Genomic DNA, 12,873 nt, shown 5'->3' on the forward strand with positions numbered 1-12,873 from the left:
CACACAAACCCCCATTTATGTTGAGCTCAAAGTTTTTCAGAGGCTGCCAGCCTCACCTTTGTTTATAAGAAAAGTGGACCCTGGGCACAGACACATTCACCCTATTATGTGTGTCTCCTCCAGAAGGATGATAAACCATTTTACACCATTTGTGCCCAAAACACAGTTCTGTCAGGAGAGCAACCATTCTGGACTCTGTCATCATGTCTTCAGTTTCCTGGAGAAAGAGCGTGGAGTTCGGCAAAGGTAGACAGACACGGGTGCAAGTTCCAGCTCTGTCCCTTACTTGCTTTGTGACCTTCGCTTACTTAAGCCATCTGTGAAATGGCACATGACTCAAAGTGTGCTCATGAAGACTCACCAAGATAAATGGAATGCAGTTAACACATCTCCTGGCACATAGTAGATGCTCAATAAATATTACTTCTTTTCTTTTCCAAAATGCTCTTAAATCTGTTTTCATGGAAAATCACTGATTAAGAGTTGATGAATATCACATGTAATCCATAATGCTTTTTTTTTAAGTTTTTATTTAAATTCCAGTTAGTTAACATACAGTGTTATATTAATTTCAGGTATACAATACAGTGATTCTGCAACTCCATACATCACCCAGTGCTCATCCCAAGTGCATTCCTTAATCCACATCACCTATTTCATCACCATCCCCACCCTCCTCCCCCGCTCTGGTAACCATCAGTTTGTTCTCTACAATCAAGAGTCTGTTTCTTGGTTTCTCTCCTCTCTCTTTTTCCCCTTTGCTTATTTGTTTTGCTTCTTAAATTCCACATGAATGAAGTAATATGGTATTTGTCTATCTCTGACTGACTTATTTTGCTTAGAATTACACTCTCTAGTTCCATCCATGTTGTGCAAGTGGCAAGATTTCATTCCTCTGTGTAATATTCCTCTGTGTGTGTGTGTGTGTGTGTGTGCGTGCGCATGCACATGCCACCTCTTCTTTATCCATTCAACAGTTATCAAAAGAAAAGCCTTCTGCACAACAGAGGAAAAATCAACAAAACCATAAGATAACCTATAGAATGGAAGGAGATATTTGTAAATAAATATTTGTTAAAGGATTAGTATCCAAAATATATAAAGGACTTACAAAACTCAACACTCAAAAAAACAAATAATCCAACTAAAAAATGGGCAGAAGATGTGAATAGACATTATTCCAAAGGAGACATGCAGATGGCCAACAGACACATGAAAAAATGCTAAACATCACTCATCATCAGGAAAATGCAAGTCAAAACTACAATGAGATATCATCTCACACTTGTATGAATGGCTAAAATCAACAACACAAGTAACAACAGATGATGGTGAGCATGTGGAGAAAGGGGAACCCTCATGCACTGTTGGTAGGAATGCAGACTGGCACAGCCACTCTAGAAAACAGTATGGAGTTTCCTCAAAAAGTTAAAAATATAATTACCCCACAATCCAGCAAAAGTGCTATTGGGTATTTATTCTAAAAATACAAAAATACTAATTCAAAAGGATACATGTATCTCAATGTTTATAGCGGCATTACTTACAACAGCCAAATTATGGAAACAGCCTAAGTATCCATCAACTGATGAATGGATAAAGAAGATATATATATATAACTGAGCCACAAAAAAGAATAAAATCTTGCCATGTCATTACTTTTAGCCAGCTTATCTGTAGCACAGGAAATTTTTCACATTATTTCCTATCCCTCCTATGAAAATCTTCATATATAAAGACAGGTGTAAATCCCACCTATCCTCCTTGTTCAGGGCTATTATGACAAGACTCAAAAGAAGAAAGATCACTGAACATTGGGGTGGCTGTTTCCAGGTGTCTGTGGTCATCGCTACCATTGCTAACTGATGGTCATGTTTACTTTATTATGTATTAAGAACATGGTGGGTTACTTTGACACATTTCCTAGATGGGCAATTGAAACTCACATCTCAGTGATGTCAGTGATTCAGCTAAGGTCAAACAGCTGGTAAATATGACCAGAATCCAGATGTTGGATTCTTAGACTAAAGCATTTCCTCTCTACCCTTCCCCTCCTCCCTCTCCAGTGCCAGCCCTCAGTGCTCCAGACTACCATTAGCCTGAGTCACTCAGAGCAGTTTCTGCCCCCAAAGAGTATGGTTGACTGAATGCACCTGCTGAGCCTCTCAGCCTCAGTGTTCTCAGCAAAATCTCAATCTGACTTATTTTATCATTGGTTCTCAGTTGCTCTTTCATAATCAAATATCAGGAAGTTCAATTTGTGGCTCTGAGATAAAATATACACATACTTATCTGCAATGTACTGAGTTTTTATGATAATTTTATTTAGTTCAAAAAACGTTCTTCTAAGAATGTCTTTTTTACTTTTTTTTGGTGTTAAAAATACCCTTTCTTTAAAAAAATGCCCTTTTTTTCATAAAGTCATGGGGATAGTGGATGGTACTTGGGGTTTTTGTTTGTTTGTTGATGGATTTTTCATACTTCTCTTTGGCAAAATACAAAATTGAACTTTATAGCAGTCCCTTGGGCCTTCTTGTTTTGCTTTGTTTTTATAACTGCCCCATAGATGCCACAGATCTGGAAAATGCCAGGAACTGTAGGCCAAGTACTCTCTGGCACTGTTCCAGCCATATACTAGGGGTCTTAGGAGACAGAGCTGAAGGTCTGGAGCTTCCCTTATTGATCAGACCCCCCATCAGAAGGTCTCTTGCAAAATTAGCTGCAACAAAGCAGCCAAAAGACAGGAACCACAAGCTCCCCAAAATAACCTTGGGACAGCTGTGCATGCCATCAGAGTTCTGAAGACTGCATCTGAGCCCATTTGGGAAGGTTGGCAACATCCTGCCAATCTGATCCAGGCGGGAAAGCACTTGTGCCAGTTCTCTTTCTCTTTTCTCTGTTTGATATTTGTGTTTTGTATTGTGAGGATGATTTCATTCATTTGTTACCCAAACACAATGACTGAATCCCCTGATCCGATCAGGAAACCAGCATGGTGCTATATAGGTTGGTAGGACAAGGTGTCCACTGTGCTGCTTGTGTCTCTGTGCGTGCCTCCTCTCCTCTGTCCTTGGATCCTGCTCCCCCAAGGAGAGCCTTGCACTCACAAACCCTGGAAGCTTTTAGGACTTCAGATCTGGGATGCATCTCAGAGGTCGTTCGGTTCCATCCATGTAACCAAGGAAGCCAAAAGGGAAAGTCATCTGCCCACGATCACAGACAAATGTGAGAAAACTGGGTCAAGAGTCCCACTCCTCATCACAGAGACGGGCAACACTGATGTAGTACCCTGTCTGCTGGACCCCATAGTAAGCCTCCACACACCTCATCTTACCATCCTCACAGTCAAAGACAAGGTCCCATTCTTTTACCATTTTACCGATGAGGCAACTGAGGCTCAAAAGTTAAGTTAGCTGTAGGGATGTAGGATTTAATCCAGTGCAGTGTGACTCTTTAGCCAGTGCTCTTAGTCCCTACATTATGCTGCCTGAAGGTCTCTTTCCTTGAAAACCTGCATCATCCAACTTCTTCCCACCCAGCGTGAAAATGCACCATTTCCCTGGTGCTTGTTGCTCTTTGAAACTCAGTAAGAATCATATCCTCAAGACTGTGAATCTGTCAAACATCTGTGCCATCCTCCATAACTATGAGGTACTGAAGGTACTACCTTTACCTTAACAAGGATAAAAATTGTACCTACTTGATAGGGTTGTTGTGAGGGTTAATGCTGTTTAATATAGGGTGCATCAGAGGGGTTATTATTAATAATTTTGTGTCAGGAACAATGCTTGATTTAATCATAGTTCCCTATTGACATTTTTTTTAAATGAACAAACATATGAACTCACACATGAATAAAATGATATGTGAGACAGAGTCAGACCCTCTTCTTAAGGTGTCAGTACCCGAGTTGGGAAAGGGCCTAAAACAGAGTTGAAATAGAAGGTATCCCTGGGTTATTTGTACTTCTAATTGCTTTTTCTTGAGCTAAGACTGCTAAAAACTATTAATTCAGAGATCTGTTCTGTGAAAAAAAGACACTAATGAGCAGGATTCACAGAGGAACACTGAACATGTGTTTTAAATGCCCACTCTTGGCCAGGCCTGCCCACCCGATGGGTGTTCATCAGAAGGCTAGTAGGTGGCAGAGCTGGGATACAACCCTGTATTTGTTGAACTCAAACTCCAGTGTTTTTCTGTGACTCCATTCTACCTCTGAGCCCTTCAAACTCTTATGGAGGGTACCCCCCCAATCTCTTAGGAAGATGATAGAAGTGTATTTCAAAGGTAGGTGTTCCCCCACGCCCAGGGTGGAGGCTGCCTGACCCCACTGCCTGCCTTCCCAAGCCTTTCAGAAGCACTTACCTGTCTGCTGACTCAGTCCTCTCCTCTCCACCCTGTTCCTTCCAGGAGCATCACTGCCTTCGCATTAAAATCCTGGGGGACTGTTACTACTGTGTTTCAGGGCTTCCTGAGCCCCGCCAGGACCACGCCCACTGCTGCGTTGAAATGGGCCTCAGCATGATCAAAACCATCAGGTAACCTGGCTTCTCCTCCATAATACCCATGCCTTCAGTGTGCGTGAAGACACACCACCCAATCTGTCTTTTGAGGTGGATGATGTGTTTGTTTGTTTGACTTAGGGCACAAAAACTGCATGCCCATTAACTCTCCCATATGAACCAATGAACCTGCCAGCTTCATTACGTTCCTGGTATACCTTCCTTTGTCCAGCATATTTGTATTACCAGTGTCCTTGTGGGGATACAGCAAGGACCAAGTTGACTGTGGTGATTGCCTTCAGGGAGTGCAGTGCAGTGAGAGAAAACTCAGTATGGTACAGTAAGTTCTAAGACAAATCCAGCCCAGGATGTGCAGTGGGAGATAGAGGAAGAACAGCTCCTTTGGGCCAGGGTGCTGGAGAAGGCTCTCAGCTGTTTTATAAAAGGTGAGCAAACCTTAGATCCTGGGGGAGTGGAGAGTGTGGCTGGACATGTGGGGGGTCAGGATGGTAGAGCCTGGGGAGGAAAAGGTGGTGACAGATGGATTGCAGGCTGGGAGCAGGCAGGGCTCACAGGCCTTCTCAGCCATGGTAAGGGTTGTGTTTTAGCCTGAGGCCAACAGGAAATCATCATAGGGCCACCACCAGGGTTGGTTTCATGAGTGCGTGACAAGTGCCTTTGGCTTTGGTCAGTGTATCCAGCAAATAGAAGCTTAATCAAGAGGTCAAGGATTTTGGAATTAGACTGCTTGTGGCTTTAGGACAGAAGCTCAGTGGTGTCAGAGCTCCCCTTGAGGATCCAGATAGGAAGCTCCAAATCAAGCCTCCAGGCACTGCAACCTTCCCTGACCACAGCAAAAACAGTAAAGAGGGTACATGGGCAGAAATCTTCTCTGTGGCTTATGCCTTCATCTTATAAGGGAAGAATACTGCCATTAAGAGGCCGGAAAAACCTTCCAAGGAACTCAGCCTTGGTTGTGTGGTCTAATAGGTATGTTTGTGATCCTTGGCTGTGTCAGTGTGGTTTAGAGACCAGCAGGAGAGCAACTTGTACACCCCACACACATCCTCCACTGAAGGCTCAGATCACCTGATGGCTTCCAAAACCAATCCTGGAGTGGGCAGGGGGGAATGTAAACAATTGTAGCCATGACCAACACAGTGTGCCTGATTCCTTCAACTTGCTGACAGATCCCTGACTTCATTTGAGTTTGGGGCAGAGGTCTGTTGACATCAGGAAAGACTGTGTAGTCCCCTAATTAAGGAAAGGATGGAAGCTCTTTCGTTTCATTGATGTGATACTGGTCATGTCAAGACTTAGCCAGATGTCACGTTCCTGGTGGGTAGACATGCTACCCTGGCAGACCCTCAGGGTCTCACCTCTGGAACCAACACATCACCAGGGCCCAGTCAAGATGGCATTGTGCTTTGCTATGAGGGATATGATGAAAACCCCACCATCACTATCCCTGAGACCAAGTAGAGAGGTGGAGAAAGAGATAGGACATGCCTCCTTTCTGACAGAAATGCAGAAGTTCTCACTTCTAAGAATTGTGGAGAAAGGAGCCCATAAATTCCAACCCAGAGTTCCCTCTAGGTATATGGAAAAGACTGCAGACACTTCTTAGCTGTTAATTTGGACACTTGTGAGTCTTGCCTTAAAAACTGGGATGAATTGTAATATGTTAACTAGCTTCAAGGGAGACAATGGGCCTGACACCCAGAAAGCTTGCTGTCTTATTTACCTTCTACAGCTAATTAGGTGTGTGAACTTCATTCTACCAACCAATTGGTATGTAGATCAACAATAACAAAAAAATCTGCGGAGCTCTACCAAGTGTTAGATGCTGCCATACTAGTCCCTGAAAGTACAGTGATAAACAGGTCACAGAGCGTCTTTCTCTTGCCCGTGGGTGTCCATTAGGGAGATGACTTGGATTTGCTGTCTGTAAAATGATGAAATTGGGCCAGCTCTGAAGTCTCTGCCAGTTCTGAAAATCTGTGATTTTTGATCAACCACATCAAAATCAAGTTTAAGTAGCAAAACTTGTCACAGGCTTTCTTTTTAATATTTTTTATTTTTATGGCAATATAATTGACAAAAAAAGTATGTATTTAAAGTGCAGTATGATGATTCGATATATGGATACATTGTAGAAAAATTATATAGTCAATTAACACATCCATTGCCTCACATAGCAATCTTTTTCTCTTTTTTTGGAGAGAGCATTTAAGATCTACTCTTCTGGCAAATTTTAAGCATAGCATTATTAACTATAATCACCATTCTATACATCAGATTCAGAACTTACTTATAATGAAAAGTTTGTACCCTTCAACCAATATCACCTTATTTCCCCTGCTCCGCCTAACCCTGGCAACCACCCTTCTATTTTGTTTCTATGAATGTGACTTTTTGGGTTTTGGTTTTGGGTTTTCTTAGATTTCACATACACAGTATTTGTCTTTCTTTGTCTGGCTTCTGTCATTTAGCATAATGCACTCCAGGATCATCTTTGTTGAAGCAAATGGTGGGATTTCCTTATTTTAAAAGCTAATTAATATTCCATTGTGTGTGTGTGTGTGTGTGTGTGTGTGTGTGTACAAGGATTTCCTTCTTTTTTAAAGCTGGTTAATATTCCATTATATATATATGTGTGTATATAGACACCACATCTTCTTTATCCGTTCATCCACAGACTTTCCATAGGAGTTTGTATCTTGGGCTTAGAAGAAATGCTGCAGAGATGATATTGCAGAAGAAAAGAACAATGATTATCAAAATGCTTAAGATGCTTAGGACATTTTCATTTAACTCTCCAGAGGGTACCTTATTCCTCCTGACCATTTTATCTAATTAAAGGGCTCCTGTCTCAAGTTCTAGAGTAGGTCAGTGAGAGGTGAGACGTGGTTAGGTTGAAATGACTCAAGGACTTTTTCTCATCCGTTGCTTAAGGGCTGCTTTTATTCTCTGAGAATAAGACAGTTCAGTAGGATATTTTTTAACTGCATGAATCAGAGTCTATTAATACTCAAACACTCCTTAATTATAACGTAGGTGACTGGAGGTCCAGCATTAATTCTTCCAGTTAACAACAAAACACGATGCAGAGGAATACATAAGAACTCTGGAGCGAGGCAACTTCAGTTACAATGGGCTCAGACTCTAGAGCTCCCACCCTTACAGTCAAGTGTTGCAGCCTGCGGAAGGATTGGCAAAGAGTATTTCTACCTGAATGCGTGCGGAAAAGAATCCCATTCACATAGCTTTATCACAGTCTTAACCATCACTTACACAAGACGTGATTTTCTTCTTCAGGCCCAAAGACACTTGTTCCAACTGGGAAACTTAAGAGAAGCCATGAAGTCTGGAACCATACATAACATGACACTATGTGTGTTGTCACATAATGAAAATAAGCCATTTCTTGACGGGTATGCCCAGACTGGATGGCTGTCCTGAATATTTGTGATCAGAGATGGGTCCCTATTTGAGGCATTATCCCCACTTTGTCAGGGTCTCTCCTTGTTCTTTTTTTTTGGCATTTCCTCAAAGAGTTAGGGTCCTACACTGGTGCCCAGAGTGCAGACTGGCAGTGAGGGGCTAGTGTTTTGTTGGTGAGATGGCATCTGGATTGGGGGTCTCTAGATCTCAGGAGCTCCAGCGGTTTCTTCGTTGGGTGGGATTTACAATTTTGGCACAAATGTCAAGTCAGCACTCAATAGGACCCTGTGCCTCAGTCACAAATGAGTCTGAACATTAGATGGAGGTCCTCCTGCAATCGTAGACAGGTGAGGACAGGTGCCAAGCTGACCCCGAGGTCACCTGCCACCACTTAGAGCACCAGCAGGATTCACAAGTGAGCAAGAGTCAAGGCAGACAGAAGAATAAGCGTGACAGAAGTAGTTTCCCTGCATTTTGTCTTCAGAGGTATCTCTACAGTAGTCTTTTTGCCTGAGAAACAGAGGTGTTTTCCTGGAAACAGATGCATAAAGAATATGACATCCTTGCTGTTAAGGATGGCAGAAGCTGTGTGTGTGTATAAATGCGTATGCATGTGTGCATGTATATAAATGTGGTAATTATGTGTATATGTGTATGTGTGGCGTGTGTATGCACAGATGTGTGGAACGTGGCCGTGAGTGCATGAGTGTGTGTGTGTGCATGCGTGTGTGCTTACCCATGTGTAGGCATGTGTGTACACATGTGTATATTTGTGCAAGTGTGTGTATATTAACCATTTCAAGCAGGTCTTTGTGATCACAATTCTAAATTCAGACAGTGGGGTTAACGCACAGTTCGATGATGACCTTGTGAGACAACTGTGGCTTTATCCCTCGGGCCATGGGGACCCACTAAGACTTAAAGTAGGGAGGTGTCATTTCCCAGCTGGGGCATGAAGAAGGTAACTGTGAACATAACTAACTCTCTCTCCAGTTGACTCTAGAGGAGAGGAGGCTGATGCTGAAGGAAGAGAGCTGGTTGGAAGATATTTTTGTAGCAATTCAGGGAAGAGAAATCAGGCCCTGAATATAGCAGGAGCTGTGGAGCAGAAGAGGGAAGGTGATAATATTCCCTCCAACCCGAGAGCCTGGGAGCCTCTTTAAGAAACAATACATGGGGGGTGCCTGGGTGGCTCAGTGGGTTAAAGCCTCTGCCTTCGACTCAGGTCATGATCTCAGGGTCCTGGGATCGAGCCCTATGTTGGGCTCTCTGCTCAGCAGGAAGCCTGCTTCCCTTCCTCTCTCTCTGCCTGCCTCTCTGCCTACTTGTGATCTCTGTCTGTCAAATGAATAAACAAAATCTTTAAAAAAAAAAAAGAAACAATACATGGACATTAAAGTTAAAGAAAACATTTGTCGGTACGGTGATCTTATATATCAGTTGACGATGTTCTAAGAATTTTGGGCAGGATTCCATTTTACTGAAGAGAGAGTTCATTGCTAGATCTTGCTGACATGGCTGTGTACCCTGAACGATGACTTCTGGGGAATGTGCAAAAGGTGTGCATGGAGGGAGCCCCTGGCCTGCAGTCAGCAGATCTCACCTGGTTTCTGCTTCTTGTTCTTAGGTGTGCCGCTAGAGACAAGTGTGACATCATTTCTTCGAGCCTATGTGGCCTCTTCTTTAAATGGGGATCATAAGATCCAAACTTCAGAGTACTTTTTTGAAAATTCAAATAGATGGCAGGTACATGATGACCATACAAGTATTTAATAGAATCTCATACTTTTTTTTTCATTAATTTCTTTGCGGCGTAACAGAATTCATTGTTTATGCACCACACCCAGTGCTCCATGCAATACATGCCCTCCATAATACCCACCACCTGGGTCCCCCAACCTCCCACCCCCCCCCCGCCCCTTCAAAACCCTCAGATTGTTTTTCAGAGTCTATAGTCTCTCATGGTTCATCAGCCCTAAGAATCTCATACTTAGGGCTGAGTTTGGACACTGGGATATTGGGCTCAGTTAAGTCATAGAAGCTTGTTCCTTTTTCATGGTTTCTATTTCATTCCAGTAAAATAATGATAATAGCTAGCGTTTCCTGAACGCCTGCTATGCTACTTGCCAAGCACTGAGACAAGGATTTACGTGTATCCTCTCATTAAGTCCTCACAGCCATTCTAAGAGGTAGGCAGGGGTGGTAAGCAAAATATGGAACAAGTGTGGCCAAAGTACCTACTAATCAGAATAGTCCAGGATAGTCCACGCCAGCCGTTAGCAACAAGCACAGCTTCCTGGGTTCATCCTGACTAACTGAAGCTCTGAAAGTTGGCCTCTCCTTTACCAAGGAGGAACCTGGAGCTTACAGAGTTAGTCTAATTGCGCAAGAGGACACAACTACTCCGTGGCAGAACAAGGAACACCCATCGGGAGCCGTCTGAATCCAAAGCCATTTGCCTCAACAGTCATGGTGCCCTGCCTCTCAGCACCAGGTTTCTACGATTGTTTTTTTGCTTCTGATGGCCCCAAGTCTGCCGTCAATAGCCGAAGGCTCAACACACAGCTGAGAAGATTCTCCATACATCCCTGAAAAATTAGCAGAACCAATATTGAGAGCGACAAAAAAGTCAGTAAACATCTGAGAGTAACAAGATAATAAGCTTTAAGTAAGCCTCATAGTAAATCCATTCCATCAAAAATACTTGATTTTATTTTTTAAAAGATTTCATTTATTTATTTGACAGACAGAGATCACAGGTAGGCAGAGAGGCAGGCAGAGAGAGAGAGAGGGGGAGGGAAGCAGGCTCCCTGCTGAGCAGAAAGCCCAATTCAGGGCTCAATCCCAGGACCCTGGGATCACGACCTGAGGCGAAGGCAGAGGCTTTAACCCACTGAGCCACCCAGGTACCCCCAAAATACTTGATTTTAGAAACATGATGTAAACTAGACGAATGGCAAAAAAAAAAAAAGTGATTGAGTGTAACTTTATTTCTAATGTAGTATTTAATACCATCTCATGCATGTCTGTTCATAAAATTAAATTAATTAAAATCGGCTTAGATAATAGTTCCATTAAATAGATTGAGAAGTGGCTGCAGGTGGCTCCTCTTCACATGCCTTGGGTCTATTCTGGGGAGGTTTGATAGCTGAGAGGAGTTAAGGTGGGCCGTTACAGGCAGGATCTTTATTAATGATCTCAAAAGGCGTCCTTGGTGAATCTTAATGAAAATTGCAGGCCTGGTCTTTTCGGTGCAGTTGTAAAAAAGTCATGGAATGACACCAGAATGCCAAGCAGTGACAGGCTGGTCCCCGACGGTTAATTGGAGCAAAGATCTCAATCCTTGCCCTGCCAAGCAACCTAGCAACACAGCAGGACAAGGAATGAAACAGGAGATTCTGCTGCCTTCATTTGAGGCAAGAATGCCCAAGCCCCCTCTTGGTGTCTCCTGCTCTTTCTCTCTCTCTTTTTTGTACTTCTTTTTTGCTCTGTTTCTTCACTCCTCAATGTCCTCCCTCCTTCCCTCCCTCCCTCCTTCCCTTGCTCCCTCTCTCTCTTCCTCCTTCCCTTCTTATTTCTTTCCTTCCTTCTTTCCTCCTTTTTCCCTCCCCCAGAAATCACTGTTTGTCTCATCCTGTCCCCAGAAGACCCCCCTTTCTTATGTTGTTCTGAAATGCCATTCACAATAAGATCCATAAAGTCCCCTCTCCTCTTAAAGATACAGCAGTCAGAGTGGTCCTCAGTCCCTAGACAGGATTTTTTTTTTGCAACATTATTTATAATGATGAAAATTGAATCTATCTAGTAATAATAGTTGATAAAGCTATTTTTAAGTGAAGGCTCACCCTGTGTCAGCCATTAGACTAAAGTTTCTGATTCATCTCACCTAAACCCTGTGAGGGTACTACTATTACTTATCCCACTCTTCAGAGAAGGAACCTGAAGCTTTGACGGGATAAGTAAATTCTGAGCAGTGACATACAGCTTGTCAGTGGCAGGGAAAGACCTTAAGCCAGTTCACTGTACTATCTAAAGGTGCAAATGCACAAAAATATTTAGATAAGTTTTGGCATACTACAAAATAGGAGAATAGAAAACCGTGAAGAATCATGGTTTACATTAATATTCAATGGCACAAGAAGACAGTATGAGTTTAAAGAAGTATGCTTTATGGACCACTCACACACACACACACACACACACACACACACACATATCTGGGCAACCTCGGTTTTTTTAAAAATCTATTTTACCAAAAAAAAGAGAAGAGTGTAAAGCTCTGTTATGGAAAATGGATGGGCAGATTGCTCCTCTCACTAGGTCCACACTGTTTTGGACCAGGAATGCAACATTGTGTCTTTACATTATTTTCCACAGAACACAGCTGTCTAATGCTAAAGGGAGTGCAGGCCCCAGCCAAGTAAGTGTCTGGAGAGCCCTCAGCTTGGAGCCTGGCACAGTGAGGACCAATGGGGGCCATGACTTAATGACCTTGGCTGGATGACTTAGCCTCTCTCTTGCTCATGCTTTCTTAACTGTGTAGTGTAGTAAACCCTCCTCATGGAGCTCTGTGAATATGGACACTGACTTCCTGACTTGTACATTTGGTTCACTGCTTATATCTGCAGAGGTCTTCAAGAGATGCTTATTGAATGAATGAACAAGTGAATGAACTCAAGTGGCATTGGATAGTTCTGAGGATGCAATGAGATCATGAACATAAAAGGCCTGACACAGAAAAAGTAATAGAATGTGTGCCTGAGTGGCTCAGTCTGTTAAGCATCTGCCTTCAGCTCAGGTCATGATCCCGGAGTCCTGGGATGGAGCCTTGCATTGGGCTCCCTGCTCAGCGGGAGTCTGCTTCTCCCTCTGCTCCTGCCCCCTCTCATGCTCTCTCTCTGTCTCTCTCACTCTCTCTCATATAAAT

General features: G+C 43.0%; 1 protein-coding gene across 3 annotated transcripts in view; it reads left to right on the forward strand.

Annotated features, from left to right (window-relative positions):
* The window catches only part of ADCY8 (adenylate cyclase 8), a gene marked incomplete at both ends in the record, with an annotated part of 223,421 nt that overhangs the window by 97,622 nt on the left and 112,926 nt on the right, over positions 1-12,873 (forward strand). For all 3 annotated transcript variants that reach the window (XM_080799944.1, XM_080799945.1, XM_080799946.1), the window contains one exon: positions 4,411-4,538. In XM_080799944.1, coding sequence (XP_080656070.1) covers positions 4,411-4,538 — 128 coding nt within the window. The remainder of the gene's footprint in view (positions 1-4,410; positions 4,539-12,873) is intronic.

The sequence above is a fragment of the Martes martes genome (genome assembly GCF_963455335.1).
Source record: "Martes martes genome assembly, chromosome: 4".
Taxonomy (NCBI): Eukaryota; Metazoa; Chordata; class Mammalia; order Carnivora; family Mustelidae; genus Martes; species Martes martes.